Source organism: Pongo pygmaeus, chromosome 12 (assembly GCF_028885625.2).
Source record: "Pongo pygmaeus isolate AG05252 chromosome 12, NHGRI_mPonPyg2-v2.0_pri, whole genome shotgun sequence".
NCBI lineage: Eukaryota > Metazoa > Chordata > Mammalia > Primates > Hominidae > Pongo > Pongo pygmaeus.
The window spans coordinates 72028207-72044724 of NC_072385.2; the positions used below are offsets into that span (position 1 = coordinate 72028207).

Sequence of the window (16518 nt, forward strand, 5' to 3'; positions counted from 1 at the left end):
TCACGGCACTCCTGGCCTCTGCCACTAGATGTCTATGGCACCCCCTCCCCAACCAGTTGCAACAACCAAAAGTGTTTCCATTATCATACTTCTGATATACTTCACCTTCTGATCTACCTGTAATGTGCTCTGATTCTGACATTAGCTGACAGTGTTGTTTTGATAGACAACACTTAATTGCTAAATGTCTTGGGGGGGAACTGCCCTCAGTTTGAAAACTACTGAAATAGATTCACTGACTTTGCTAGGTTCTTCATTTTTTTCTAGTCAGAGCACCTGATAAAACAGGTTTTTTATTTTTTTTCTGATTTTTCTTTTTTTTTTTAATTTTCTTTTATTTTTCACATTTTTCCATGACTCCATATACAATTTTTCTTTTTTTTTAAAGACAGTCTTGCTCTACTGCCCAGACTGGAGTGCAGTGGCTTGATCATAGCTCATTGTAGCCTGACTCCTGGGCTCACGGGATCCCCCTGCCTCAGCCTCTTGAGTAGCTAAGACACAGTTATGTGTCATCATGCCTGGGTTAATTTTTTTAGTTTTGTAGAGCCAAACTCTCATTTATGTTGCCTAGGCTGGTCTTGAACTCCTGGCCTCAAGTGATTCTCCCACAGTAGTCTCCCAAAGCACTGGTATTCCAGGCGTGCACCACCACATCTGGCTAATTTTTTGTATTTTTGTAGAGACAGGATTTCGCCATGTTGGCCAGGCTGGTCTCAAACTCCTGACCTCAAGTAATCTGCCCGCCTCAGCCTCCCAAAGTGCTGGGATTACAGGCATGAGCCACCTCGCCCAGCTCATTTTATTTTTATTTATTTATTTATTTATTTATTTTGAGATGGAGTCTCACTCTGTCACCAGGCTGGAGTGCAGTGGCATGATGTCGGCTCACTGCAACCTCTGACTCCCTGGTTCAAGCGATTTTCCTGCCTCAGCGTCCCGAGTAGCTGGGACTACAGGCATGTACCACCACGCCCAGCTAATTTTTGTATTTTTAGTAGAGATGGGGTTTCACCATGTTGGCCAGGACGGTCTCCATCTCCTGACCTTGTGATCCACCCGCCTTGGCCTCCCAAAGGCTGGGATTACAGGCATGAGCCACCACCATGCCTGGCCCATAATGAGATGTTTTTGTGCAAGAAAGAAATGGCATATCTTTTCAATCCACAGGTACCAACTTTAGTTTCCCTACTTTATTTTGCTCCTTATATATTGCAATGGACAGAATATTTGTGTCCCCTGAAAATTAGTATGTTGAAATCCTAAACCCTAATGTGATGGTATTAGGAGATAAGGCCTTTGGGAGTCAGTAGATAATGAGGGTAGGGTCCTCATGAATGAGATTAGCGCTCTTATAAAAGATACCCCAGAAAGCTCTCTAGACTTTTTCCCCCTTCACAAGAGAGTACAGGAAGAAGTCAACGGTCTGCAACCCCGAAGAGGGCCTTTGCCAGAACCTAAACCATGCTGACACCCTGGCCTCAGACTTCCAGCCTCCAGTACTGTGAGAAATAAATGTTGTTTAAGCCACCCAGACTATGGTACTTTGTTACAGCAGCCTAAACTGACTGTTACAGCAGACCTATAACCCCATCTCATTATTTTTACTTTTGGCCTAGAAGTACTTCAGCCAAAACAGCTATAGCTTCCTCTGTCCTGTCTGAGAATGGTCCAAGTTAAGTGATATACTTCTCTCATTTCTCCATGAGTAAGAGAATCTTGGGACCCATTGTTGAATGTCACCTCATAGAAGAACTGTACAGATTTCTCAGACTATCAAACTGTAACTCCTAGATTTAGCAGCCTTGTCACATACTTTTTCACTATGTTCTCAAAAGGCAGCAACTCACCTGCAGGCAACTGCTGATTCTGCTCCTGATTGATTTGAGGCTTCGCAGGCTCTACATAGATTATTCACTGGGGTCTTAACATCACAGAAAGAACACTCATAATTTTCCATAAACATTCTGCACACTAAATTGAGCTTGATAGAAATAGGGGTGCAACCCAGACTTTGTCTTCCCAGGTCAATTTTTTCTTGAAATGAGTATCCTGACTGGGCAAGGTGGCTCAGGCCTATAATCCCAGCACTTTGGGAGGCTGAGGCAGGAGGATCGCTCACCTACAGGAGTTTGAGATCAGCCTGGGTAACATGGCAAAACCCCTTTTCTACACACACAAAAAATATATACATATATACACACATATGTAAATATATATTTACATATGTGTATATATTTACATATATGTGTATATATTTACATATATGTATATATTTATAATATATAATATATATTTTATATATATATATTTATTTACAAAAAACTAGCTAGGCGTGGTGGCATGCATCTACAGTCCCAGCTACTCAGATGGCTGAGTCAGGGAGGATGCTTTCAGCCTGGGAGAGACACAGTGAGATACTTGTTCCGAAAAAAAAAAAAAGAGATCCTTTCTCTCTCACCCTGTTTTAGCATCATACACAATCATACTTTTGTCAGAGTTAGATTGCTAATTTTTTTTGAGACAGTGTCTCACTCTGTCACACAGGCTTGAGTGTACAGATACATGGTGGCATCATCACAGCTCATGCAGCCTCAACCTCTCAGGCTCAAGTGATCCTTTCACCTCAGCCTCCCGAGTAGTTGGGACTACAGGCGCATGCCACCATGCCCAGCTAATTATTGTATTTTTGGTAGAGACCAGGTTTCACCATGTTGCCCAGGCTGGTCTCAAACTTCTGGGCTCAAGTGATCCTCCCACCTTGGCCTCCCAAAATGCTGGGATTACAGGCCTATGGTAAAATTCATTTCGTTATACATCCTTGTAGGTTTTTTTTATTGTTGTTTTTTTATTTTGAGAAGGAGTCCTGTTCTGTTGCCCAGGCTGGACTGCAGTAGCGTGATCTCGGCTCACTGCAGCCTCTGCCTCCCGGGTGCCAGCCATTCTCCCGCCCTAGCCTCCCGAGTAGCTGGGATTACAAGTGCCCACCACCATGCCAGGTTAATTTTTGTATCTTCAGTAGAGAGGGGTGTCACCATGTTGGCCAGGCTGGTCTCGAACTCCTGACCTCAAGTGATCTGCCCGCCTCGGCCTCCCAAAGTGCTGGGATTAAAGGCATGAACCACCATGCCTGGCCTATCCTTGTGTTTAAAGTCGCAGTTTCCAAGATCCTCTCCATGACCATGTTAAGTGAGGATTTACTGTATTTGCATATACTGTATTTGTAAACTTCCCATTACACTTTCATCTCTAGATTGCTTATAATACCTTATACGATGTAAACTTTAAATCATCTCTACATTGCTTATAATGCCTTATTATACAATGTAAATGCTATGTAAATATACTGCATTGCGTTTTATTTTGTATTATTTTTATTGTTTTTTTTTTTTTTTAAATATTTTCCACCCAGGGCTAGTTGAAACTGAGGATGGGGAACCCAGGATACAGAGGGCCCACTGTACATCATATATCACACATAGTACCTCATATATGTATGTATATATGTATATAAAATGGCTTGATATTATTCATTTATGTAATGAATAAAAACTTAGGTCTGTAAATCATCCAAAATCATTCTGGTACATCTAAACATTGAGTTGTTGGGTTTTTCTTTATTGGAGGGGGAGTTAGAATAAGTGGTGCTTTGAGGTTAGCCATAGTCCATCGTGGATGAACATTTGCTAAAAAAATTGTATTAATTCAATAAGTCATTTATCCACCTCTTGGTGGCACAAAGGGCCTAGTAAATTTTGGTGGGCTATTTGCTCTTAAGCAAAGAACAATCTGTAAATCTGATTCGGAGGACGCTTGGGAACAAACGAGAGGCAACCAAGTGAAAGGCAACGTGCATGTGACTTTCACAGAAAATACTATTTGATGATGATTTAGTACGTGAAGTGCAGCTAGGGTTAAAGGAAAATCTGAGTGTTGCAGATCAAGGGCACCAGGTGGGACGCAGTTGGCATGCAAGCTCACCCAGCCAAAACATGCGCTGTCAAACCAATCACTTGGGATTACAATGTTTTGGTTTTCAGGAAAGGTTGCTTGTTGAAGCAGCCAAATTCCAGCCTGGAGAGACAGAGTTGAAATTTTAAGGAGACTTTCCCAAGAAGTTTTTCGATATCTTTTCCGAGACTCTGAGACGATCACGAGGCGCCAAGAATGCACGCCCTGCGCCTCACCCCAACCTCTCTCTCAGCTACCTGGCCCCAAAACCAGGCCTCTAAAATGGATTAGAGAGGTCTGGGGCCTAAAATTGGCCTCGGAAGCGTTCTTTTCCCTCCTTTCTCCACCCCTCCCAGAGTTCAAAACAACTGGGTGTGCCCTCCCTTGTCCGAACGCAGCCCCCATCCGAAGGGCGGATCCTGATTCCCGCGGGCTCAGGCCCCCGCAGGTTGGCGGGAGCCGGTGGGGGCGGGCCGGCCGAGTCCGGGGGATGCAGAGCGAACGCTGCCGCGCGCCCCGATCAAACTCGCGCCGCCACCAGCTCACGAGCTGCGCCCCACCCTCTCCGTCACCGAAGGCGCCCAGCCAATGAGCGGGCGGGAAAGGCCGGGCCTGCGAACTAGGCACCGGGAGGGGGAGGGCCGCAGGGGGAAGGGAAGTCGAGAGCTCGAGGGCGGGCTGCGCTTGATTGACAGCTCGTTCGAACGAATCCTCCACGCGGCTTTCCTTCGCTCTCTTTTCTACTCATCCCTGCTCTTCGTCCCACCTCCTCCTCCTCCACCCCTCTCCTCTTGCCTTTCGACCCTCCCCACTTCCCCTCCCCCACTCTGCGGGCAAATCGCTGCTGAAAAGAGGCGGGGGCCGAAGCGGCGGGCTCGTGTGGAGCCTTGAGGTGGGATTGACTGGCGCTCGGGCCAATGACAGATAGACTCATGGCGCGGCTGTAGCTGGAACTGACCAATAGGAGGGCGGGCTGGGGGCGGAGGCCCAGGTTCCAAACGCTCCGCGGCGCCATGGGCTGAAAACTCAACCGAGATGGAATCTCCCAGTCTGAACCGGTTTCAACCGGTTCCGAGTTTGAGGCACTAGGAGGAGGGGGAGAAGCGGCTGCAGCGGCCGCGGCAGGAGCAGCGGGAGCTACAGCATCAGCAAGAGCAACAGTAGCTACAGCCCCGGCGGCGGTGCCTGTTCCAGTCTTTGCTGCTGCAGTCCGTGCAACCACCCAGAGGGGGAGGGGGGAACCACCAGTCGCTGAGGAACAAGAGAAGGGGGGAAAGTTTAGGCGAGCCTGGGGGGGGCCCAGCGCCGGAGCCGCGTGAGAGAGGGAGCCGTGTTTTGGTAGGGGGTAGTCGGACTGCAACTGGCAGCAGAGCGTCCCCCTGGCCGTGTGGACTCTACACCCTCTACTCCTGCCGCTTCTGCTGCTGCCTGTGGCTGGAGGGTCCCCCTGGGGCTGAATCTTTGGGACTTGACCCCGCTCCCTCCCCCTTCCCTCACTCTCAAGCCGGGCGGGAGCATTTATTCCCCAGATTAATTCCCCTTTTTTGGGGGGGGCGGGTGTGTGTGTGTGTGTGTGTGTGTGTTGGGGGGAAGCGTCCCTGAAATAGTAAATATTATTGAGCTCTTTTTGCCCTTTTCCTGTCCGTTTTTTTAATTTCCTTTTTTGAGGTGGGAAAACTGTGAAACCCACCTTGATTCGTCCCCTCTCCCCCCTCCCCACCTTCCCTCGCCCTAATCCCCCGACAAGGAAGGAAGGAGCAGTTGGTTCAATCTCTGGGTAAGTCGACTGTGTCTTCGGGGCCGAGGGTCGGGCGGCGGCGCGGCCGGGCGGGCGGGAGGAGGCCGGCGTGGGGCGCGGCGGCGGCGGCTGCCGCGGGAAGCGAGCCCGGGAGGCGGCGGGCGGGCCGGGGGCGCGGCGGGCCCACAGCGGAGCCTGCGATTGAATGGAGCCGCTTTTGCCGCTGGGGGATGGAGGCGGGGAGGCGGCCTCGGGAGGGGAGCGCTTGCTGGGTCATTCGCGTGTGCGGGTGGCGGTGGAGGAAGGCGAGGAGCGTGGTAGTGAAGCGGGGCCCCGCGCGGGGTGGAAGGGCTTCCCCAGCCCGTGGGGCTGGGGAGAAGTTGGGGTGGTTTCAGGAACATTTCTGTAAATTATTAGGAGTGGAAGTTTCCAGAAATATTTAGTGCAGCAGCATTGAAACGTCCGCCTGCATCACGTGGCCCCCTTGGTGGAGAGCTTGGGATGGGGGAGGGAGGGGCTGCCGACTGCCTGTTCCTCCAGCAAGGAAACTCGAAAGCTCTCCGGTTTTTTGCAGAGTGGCATGTGAAGTAGGAAAGATCAATTTTTCAGGGGCCTGCACATGGGATTCCGTCTTGTAGTTCCTTTTCAGGGGTTTGAGTGTGATAAGTTGGTTAAACCATTTACTGTTGGCCTTGTACAGTGGAGGATGCCCTGATTCTCCTTCATTCCGATGTCTGTGAGTTTGGGTTGGGTGGGAGGAAGTGGTGTAGTAGAGGAAGCATTCAGTACTGGCTCAGCCCGGACCTCCTGTGATCACGCCGAGGCCATGCTGCATAGAGAAAGGGGCGGTGAACTTAAGGCGCCTGGTCTAAATGCCTCCTCCGAGTATGGGCGGGGTGAGTGCGTGCTCCTGTGTGCTATAGTTAGAAGGGCTGCAAATCGGTTCGGGTGGGAAGCGGGAGGGGGAGGGCGGGCCCTAGTGAGGTGTGTTTCTCCTGAATGAAGCAGGCGATTGCCCACACAACCTAAGGAGCAGTCTTTTGCCTTGTAGCGACTTGTTTTTCACCTAGTGTGAAGTTATTAAGCAACGGTTATGATTTTCTGGGTTTTGGATAGGAACTGGCATTGGGGGTCACTTGTAGAGTCACATTATCCATTAAGCTGGATAATCCCTAGTGTATGTTATCCAGTGAGTGGATTTTAGGATTGAAGAGCCCAACGGGAATGAGCGTTCGTGGTTACACCTCTCTCACTATGGCTTGTTTGCTGTCTGATTGTATATCTTAAGTGTGGGACGCTGCTGTTAGTGGAAAGAATGTTTTGGAAGCGGTTTGATTTGGGGGACTAAATGTGCTTGGCATTGACCACAAAGCCGCCATTTCTGTACTACGTACAGTTCAGGAATAGGTAGGTCATTTCGAAGATACCCGCTGCTAGTTCTAAGGATGGCAAACTACTGTATTTAAATCCTTCTATTCTAAATCTCGTTTTTCACATCAGTCTAGTTCGGAGAATTCTATAAGAACAGTGTATTTGAAAGTGAAACTTGTAAGAGTCATTTTCTTAATCCTTTTTTGTTTTGGCATTCAACTATGGTAGGAGTAAATAGATGAAAAGTTTGTTCAATATTTAACCGAAGTATTTGAAAACTTTTGATACATAGATCTTGGTGCTTTGTGGACATTGCTTTTAAGCCTCAAATAATTAAGATTGCTCTGATCTTTTAAATTTTATGGTACTTGAAGGTGGAGGAGAGTTTACACATTCATTTGTGGAATATATATTTCCTCTCAGTATTTAGATCTTAAGGTTTTTTTGGTGTGTAACAAGTATTCTGCTGTTTAAAAACGTTTGTTTAATGCCTACTACAAAACATTTTGAAGTCTCATCAGTTTTGTCAATAATGGACCAATTCTTGAACTCCTAATTTCTTGAGTTTTACATTATTTTTACATCATATCAATCATAGGTGACTCATCTTTTGGAGTTATAATCTGTTGTAACAGACGTTATATTTAAATAAGACATTTGCATTAAAATGGAAATTGCTGCCATTATTGTTATGGACATTTTTAAGCTGTTATAGCCAGGAATTAACGCCTTTTTTTCCGCCCTGCCAAGCTAGTTTGTCTAAATATAATATAAAGAAATTAGCTACTCATTTTCTGGTCCACGAAAGTTTCTAAAATGGGAAGAAGTGGAGATCTGACCTTGTTAGTTCTAAATACACTAAACTGGGGGTGCCATGGATGGCTTTCAGGATGTCCTGAATCCTCTATAATTGCATACAAAATCGTGAGTTTTTAAAAACTGGGTTAGAGCTATTGGTTCCTCAGTCTCAGGCATCTTAGACCCCAAAAAAGGTTAAGGACTACTGAATTAACCAGTTAGGTTTGAGTGGCATTGGCTTTGAAGAAAAGCAGAAGAAAGATATATTTTATAATTCTGGGCAACAAAAAAGTGGATGTGTGCCAGCATCTTAGAGTAGAATCCTCTTAAAAGGATAGCATTGCATATGAACTAGTAGGTTTTAACCAATACATATTTAGGCGAAGTAGCTCATTTTTCTGTTAGAATTCTTTTTTATTTGGGAATGGGCAAGCTTTTACGGCTTTTACCTTGCCAATGAATACCTGGAATTTAAGAAATCTTGTTAGGCATATTGCCTGTAAAGTTTTTTTTTCCTAGATCATATATTCAGTAAATATGTTTGTAGATGTAATTTCAATCCCCCAATTCATTGAGGGTTGAAACAATTTGAATGGTTTGAGTGTAGAAACTAAGTTATTTCTGTAGAGGCTAAGGGCATTTATACCAAGATATGTTAGACTTGTGGTTCCTGCTCACCATTGCTGTAGACGATAGGAATTACTGTATATCCACATTTTAATTTTTAACATCATGCTGTCTTTGTTTGTTTTTGAGATAGAGTCTCATTCTCTTGCCCAGGCTGGAGTGCGGTGGCGCATCTCGGCTCACTGCATCCTCCGTCTCCTGGGTTCAAGCAGTTCTCCTGCCTCAGCTTCCCAAGTAGCTGGGATTACAGGCGCCCGCCTCCATGCCTGGCTGATTTTTCTATTTTTAGTACAGACGGGGTTTTGCCATGTTGGCCAGGCTGGTCTGGAACTCCTGACCTCAAGTGATTCGCCCACCTGGGCCTCCCAAAGTGCTGGGATTACAGGTGTGAGCCACCACGCGCAGCCCATTCTGTCTTTATAGCATTATTTTCATAAAGTTAAGATAATGTGAAGTGAGCTTTTACTGAGTTATTCAGAAGACCCTACTTGGGAAGAAAAGAAAATCACATTCACTTGAACTTAATCCTACTTGCTTAAAAAGTTTTGACATCCAGATACTGAACTGTATCACGTTTTAGGACCATAAAATCCTAATAGTGGATGCATTTAAATAATAAGTTAGCATACTTTATAAATGCTAGTAGAATAGGAAAGTCTTTCTGGTGTATAAACTAAACACTAGAAAAGTTGAATGGACCATAATAATTTATGTAATTATCAAATAGCTAAGTAATGTCAGCTTTTGTTACTTGCTTTTACTATCTCAGTTTTTTGTAATTAAAGTCTCTAAAGTATTCATTAAAATATTTGTAATAACATGGTTGAAGTAAAATAACTTGTAGGAAGTTGTTGATAAATACCAAAACTTGATAGGCAGCTTCAATTTTTTTTCTTTATTTTCAGTAATCTATGCCAGCAATTATGACAATGTTAGCAGACCATGCAGCTCGTCAGCTGCTTGATTTCAGCCAAAAACTGGATATCAACTTATTAGATAATGTGGTGAATTGCTTATACCATGGAGAAGGAGCCCAGGTAAAGTAGCCAACCAGAACTTTATAACATTATGACAGTGTAACAGAGTTGTTGGGTTTAGAACAAAATTTTAAATTATCACCTTTAAAAAAGATATTCCATAGTTTGCATTAATTTGGAATTCTGTATTAACCATAATGAGAATTGGTTTGGAGAAAGAAATTGCATAATGTTTGACATGGTTAGAATGGGTTGTTTTGGAATATTATTCTTATACTTGTTTTGTCCTTAAGAGCCAAATGTTATTAAATACTTTGTAGGTATTAAAGGTTCTCTGTACTTTTATATATACTTAATATGTCTGGAGCTAATATGATTCTTCTACTTTTAAAACATTTACAGAAGTACTTCACAGATATGTTTGCTTAAATAAAAACAGGAATACCAAGTATTTTTATGTTAGTTGAATTTTGTGCACTTTTCAAAGTGGTACTGTTAATGTAGGGAATTATCTTAAACATAAACCAAGTTTTGATCAGTTTAAGGTTTTTGGTTTTTTTGAACCCAACTAAAAGGTGAAACAGAAATGTGTGTAAAATTTTAAATTGTATGTGTCACAAGAAAAAAAACTTGATTTTTTTACCTGTGGGGCCAAACTTTTTTTGAGACAGTCTCACTCTGTGGCCCAGGCAGGAGTGCAGTGGAGCGATCTCAGCTCACTGCAACCCCTGCCTCCTGGGTTCAAGCGATTGTCTTGCCTCAACCTCCCTGGTAGTTGGGATTACAGGCACACGCCACCATGCCTGGCTAATTTTTGTGTTTTTAGTAGAGACGGGGTTTCACCGTGTTGGCCAGGCTGGTCTTGGAACTCCTGACCTCAGGTGATCCATCCGACTCGGCCTCCCAAAGTGCTGGAATTACAGGCATGAGCCACCGCGTGCTGGCCCAAACATGTTTTTGAATGAGTAAAAAGTTCTGCAGTTGGGTCAGAAATCTTTTTTTTTTTTTTTTTTTGAGATGGAGTCTTGCTCTGTCACCAGGCTTGAGTGCAGTGGCACAATCTTGGCTCACTGCAACCTCTGCCTCCCAGGTTTTCAAGCAATTCTCCTGCCTCAGCCTCCCGAGTAGCTGGGACTACAGGCGCGCCACCATGCCCAGCTAATTTTTTGTATTTTAGTAGAGATGGGTTTCATCATATTGGCCAGGATGGTCTCCATCTCCTGACCTCGTGATCCGCCTGCCTTGGCCTCCCAAAGTGTGGAGATTACAGGCGTGAGCCACCGTGCCTGGCCAGAAATCTTTGAAGGTGGTTTTGTTGCCAGAACAGTAGATTTCTGGTTAGATACATGTTCAGCTAGTAGATGTGAGGTTACTTATATTGTCAAGATATTTGTATTTGCATAATTAAGAAACTGAGTGCCGGCCGGGCGCGGCCTGTAATCCCAGCACTTTGAGAGGCCGAGGCGGGCGGATGACGAGGTCAGGAGATCGAGACCGTCCTGGATAACACGGTGAAACTCCGTCTCTACTAAAAATACAAAGAATTGTGGTGTGGGGCGCCTGTAGTCCCAGCTACTCTGGAGGCTGAGGCAGGAGAATGGCGTGAACTCGGGAGGCGGAGCTTGCAGTGAGCCGAGATCGCGCCACTGCACTCCAGCCTGGGCAACAGCGTGGGACTCCGTCTCAAAAAAAAAAAAAAAAAAAAGAAAAGAAACTGAGTGCCATTACACTTTTTGAAAACATATAAGGTGGATGTAGTACTATCTTTTATAGGTAGTCCAAAAAGCATCATGTATAAATGTTTCCATTCCCTTATGAAATGCAGCAGTACTGCTTTTACTATAGTAGAAACTTGAAAAAGGGCCATGGAAGCGCTAAAAGTAGAAAAAATTACTCTGCAGTGATTCTGTAAGCTTGTTAGTCCAGGTTTATACTTTTAGGGCATTTTGATCAGTACATTATCTCCTAAAGCATTCTTGAAAGAATTAACCATCCGTATTTATTATCCCTGTCATTTAGTTGTTACTCATGCTATACATTCAACATGAAGCTTTAAGCTTCATTTCTTCTAGCATGGCTGCATAGAAAGCAGCTGCTTTTGGAGGAAGCTATGAAAGTAAGGTTGGGTTCAACTTTGAATGTAATATTGGAAGCACAGGTCTGTAGCCATTGGGAAAAAGAGCATTTAATTTTTACCGCATAGATTCAGCTACTAATACTGTTTAATCTTCGCACTAAGCTAGTTCACTACATCTAAAGGTATGATAAATAAACCAACATAGAGCAGTGTTCTTCATGGCTTGTAAGAGAATTAGTGGCCATTTTTGTAACTGAGAATATATTACAGTAATACTGCTTTTAATAATGTTTCATAGTATTAAGAAATTTAATGGTTTGTTTTAAAATTGACTTGTTAATAAAAAGTAGATTTAAGAAGTGTTTCTAAGTTTTTTTGTTTATAAGGACAATAGGTTAACTTTCCCAAAGTAAAAGGATTTTGTCTGCAGTAGTTAATAGATCATGTGACAAAATCAGTTGCGTAAAAATAACTAGCAAACTTATATTGTATTATAAATGAAGAAACAAGATTTAGAGCTTAAAGCTGGTTAAGGAGTCCTTTTGGTCTCCAAAAGTCTCATGTCGTTAGTTCAGTCTACTTTTTGTTTACCACCTCCTTGGGGGTCTTATTTCAAAGGAAAAGGAGTAGTAGTACTAGCGAGCTGCTGTAGTGGAAAATATGATTTTTAGTGTTAGATGTCTTAATTTGATTCTTGGAAGCTCTGTCTAGTCATTGCTTAAGTCCCATGTACAAATATGACCTGCCCTACAAGAGATTGGAGGGTTAATTAGGAGGTTTAAAAGCACCTATTACAGTGCCTTGATAGGTAGAAGGCACTCAGTTTAAAGGGTATGTTTAGCAGTATAATGAAAATGATTTAGCATATGTAATACTCATTGCTTAAAATTAAAAAAAATTTTTTGCTACTCATAAAATATGCACTAATAATGACAAGAAAAGTTTATTATACTAATTAAGCTTTTAAAGTCAACTGGGAAAAAAAGCTGTAGGTAGTTTTTTTTTTTTTTTTAAAGGAATGTGTAACTTGGGGGAGGGGAAGAAATTATTTACAAGGGTGACTTTTAATCTGTAGACAGAACTTCTGCATACATGGTTAGTATAGTAGGATATTTAGCAGTGTAACATTAGGACTACCCTCTTCCCTCTGTTTTAAGCATTTTTCTATTTTTAGCCAAGTAGACAGCTAGAAAAAAGATGCGGGAAGAGTTGGATGTTTTCTCCAATGTTGTGTTCTGTTAAACATCTTGAACTCTATTGCTTAGCAACTAAAATGCTTTCACCATTCAGTTAGTAGCACAAGGGAGATGCTAGGTTTTCTCTCTCTCTAGTTTGCTTTTGTGTCTTTTTTTTTAAACCCCTGCTGGGGTTTTAAGTTTATAAAGAACATTATGTAAGAATGGTGGGATTAGAATACATTAGAATGCAAATACTAGAAGTAACATCAGAGAGTAAAATTACAACTAACAGGAAAGAATATTATTTATGTAGAGATTGATGTGAGTGGTGATAGTTTGGGAAGTATTTGATTCTGTGTAGAATGCTTATCACTTCAAAGCATCTGACAAAATAACTTGACCAAGTAACTTTTACTGTGTGAGGATCTTTGATACAACTTTTCCTCTAGTTAGATAAGGTTATCTAGCTAGATATTCTCAGGGAGAAGACCAAAACACTGCTAAAATGTGCTTTGGCACTAGATAACTCACATCATTATTCTTTCTGCCTTCTGTCATTTCTCGTATGACACATTATGCCCATCAGTCCTTTAATGAAATCAAATAAAAATGTGTATGATTGTATTTTAAAGTATACACATTAACTCTTCTAACCACAGACTCACAATGGAAGCAGGCGTCTGATCTTTTCAGGCAGCCACAGTGGTTCTGGTGGGTTTCTGGGTAGAGAACAACCATATAAGTTATTGAGTGTGTAGCAGTGTGTTTTGCTGATTGATGTATGGGATAGTCATGAATGTGGTATTGTATTTACTACCTGAGGAAGAGATCGTGATTAAAATAAAGCATCAAAGCCAGGATAAGCATATGATTTCTTTCTTTCTTTTTTTTTTTTTTTTGTAATGGGACAAAGTCTCCCTCTGTAGCCCAGGCTGGAGTGCAGTGGTGTGATCTCAAATCACTGCAACCTCTGCCTTCCGGGTCCTGGTTCAAGCAATTCTCCTGCCTCAGCCTCCTGAGTAACTGGGATTACAGGCACGCCCCACCATGCCCAGCTAATTTTTGAATTTTTAGTAGAGACGGGGTTTCACCATGTTGGCCAGGCTGGTCTTGAACTTCTGACCTCGTGATCCGCCCACCTTGGCCTCCCAAACTGTTGGGATTACAGGCGTGAGCCACGGTGCCCAGCCAAGCATACGATTGTTTTAAAAAGACTAGAATAAAAGCCAAGCTAAAGATTATAAGGTATCTTTGTCAGAAATGGTTGTAAGAGTGCTTCCTACCCTGTTTTTGATGCTTTATTGTTTATAACCATAGAATTAAACCCATGATAAAGTAAAGTATAAGAGAAAGGTAACTGACAGATTTTAAAGTCATCAAACTTTTTTCTTGCTCTGTCACACAGGCTGGAGCACAATGGCATGATCACAGCTCACTGCAGCCTTGACTTCCCAGGCTCAATCTTCCCACCTCAGCCTCCTGAGTAGCTGGGACCATAAGTGCGTGTCCCACCACATCTGGCTCATTATTAATTTTTCTTTGTTGCCCAGGCTGGTCTTGAACTCCTGGGATTACAGACATGAGCCACCACACCTGGTCCAAACTTTTTGCTTACAACTTTTAATAGAAATAGGTAAAAGAAATAGGAAGGATCCAATTGAGTTATAAAACAACCTTTAAAGATACAAAAGTGAAAAAGATTAAGCCATTGCTTTTTGTCAATAGAATTAAAAGCTGTTGGTAAAAATATTAATGTTGTATCAAAAACTTATTGAAATGAAAAAACTATATATGTATATATATGTATAAAAAAATGTCGACATGGCTGGATCTTAAAAACTGTCAAATGGAAAAAACTAATTGCAGGAAAGATTTTTTTTTTTTTTGAGAGGGAGTCTCACCCAGTCACCCAGGTTGGAGTGCACTGGGGCAATCTTCCTGATTGATGGGCAATCTTGGCTCACTGCAACCTCTGCTCCCGGATTCAAGCGATTCTCCTGCCTCAGCCTCCTGAGTAGCTGGGACTATAGGCGCACGCCATCATTCCCAGCTAATTTTTGTATTTTTAATAGAGATGGGGTTTCGCCATATTGGTCGGGCTGGTCTTGAACTCCTGACCTTGTGATCTGCCCACCTCGGCCTCCCAAAGTGCCGGGATTACAGGCGTGAGCCATCGTGCCCAGCCTAAAAGATTTTTAAGTATACTATTAACATAAGATTTGGTAGCCATACAACCCTATTCATGAAATTTACACACATGCCATGAAAATGTGGACAGGAAAAGACACACTAAGTTCATGAAAGCCATTACTTTTTAAAGAAGGAACAAAGGTGTAATCCCAGCACTTTGGGGAGGCTGAGGCGGGGGGTCACGAGGTCAGGAGTTCAAGACCAGCCTGGCCAATACGGTGAAACCCCGTCTCTACTGAAAATACAAAAATTAGCCAGGCGTGGTGGCAGGTGCCTGTAGTCCCAGCTACTTGGGAGGCTGAGGCAGGAGAATTGCTTGAACCCGGGAGGTGGAGGTTGCAGTGAGTCGAGATCCTGCCATTGCCCTCCAGCCTGGGTGACAGAGCAAGACTCCAACTTAAAAAAAAAAAAAGAGAAAAAAGGAACAAAGGAAGGAAATGGCACTAGGGAAAGGCACAAAGATGACTTCCATAAACTTTAGTTATTTTATGTTAAAAAAAAATCTGATATAAGCACAAGATGATGACTACATAGATTAGTATTTCTGGGTTGCATGTTAAAAATATGAAAATAAAAACGGAAATAGTTTCCAAAACAAAGATTTTATATATGAAATTCGTGAAATTTCAGAATGGAGAAAGGATGGTTACAATAAATGTTAGGAGCCCTTTTTAAAGAGCCCAAAGGGTATGTAAGTATTTGGGATTTCTGGTTTTACTTAGACCTAGTTTTCAGCAGTCTTTCCATGAAATGTATTTTTGTATTTAGAGAGATCTTGGTAACTCTTGTAAAGCAGAGTGTCCTGCTACATTACATAACTTATCTAAGTAGATGTGCTTTTTTTTTGTTTTTCTAGAGACAGGGTCTCTGCTCTGTCACCCAGGCTAAGTGCAGTGGCACCATCATAGCTCAGTGCAACCTTGATTTCCAGGGCTCAAGTGATCCTCCCATCTCAGTCTTCTGAGTAGTTAGGACTATAGGTGCAAGCCACCATGCGCAGCTTTTTTTTTTTTTTGGAGAGTCATGGCCTTGTTACATTGCCTGTCACCTAGACTGGCCAGCTGGTCTTGAACTCCTGGCCTCAAGTGATCCTCCTGCCTCAGTCTCCCAAAGTATTGGGATTACAGGCATGAAACACTTCAGCTGGCCTAGATAAGAATTTTTATATTGTTTTTGGTTAATTTAAGTGCTGAGAACTCATTTGCTTCAGAATAGATCTTTGGTTGAAATGCAGTTCAGTTTTGAGACTAAAAAATAAACCATATTTACTCCCCAAAATGTTACTGTTTCAAATAAGTAAAATATTTGCACCTTTAAAGATTAGGAGTTGGCTGGGCATGGTGGCTCACTCCTATAATCGCAGCACTTTGGGAGGCCAAGGCAGGTGGATCACCTGAGGTCAGGAATTCAAGACCAGCCTGGCCAACATGGTGAAACCCCATCTCTACTAAAAATACAAACATTAGCCGGCTGTGGTGGCACCTGCCTGTAATCCCAGCTACTCAGGAGGCTGAGGCAGGAGAATTGCTTGAACCCAGGAGGCAGAGGTTGCAGTGTGCTGAGATTGCACCACTGCAGTCCAGCCTGGGTGATAAAGCCAAGACTGTCTCA

The 16518-nt window shown here is 43.2% G+C and overlaps 1 protein-coding gene across 2 annotated transcripts in view; it reads left to right on the forward strand.

Moving 5' to 3' along the window:
- Window positions 1–4576: 4576 nt before the first annotated feature.
- The window catches only part of XPO1 (exportin 1), a 60488-nt gene continuing 48546 nt past the window's right edge, over window positions 4577–16518 (forward strand). The window contains exons 1-2 of one of the 2 annotated variants that reach the window (XM_054474137.2): window positions 4577–5728; window positions 9391–9522. In XM_054474137.2, coding sequence (XP_054330112.1) covers window positions 9397–9522 — 126 coding nt within the window. In that variant the 5' untranslated portion in view covers window positions 4577–5728; window positions 9391–9396. Of the gene's footprint in view, window positions 5729–6654; window positions 7097–9390; window positions 9523–16518 lie in introns of those variants that run through there. The other variant, XM_063648686.1, reaches the window with a different exon arrangement.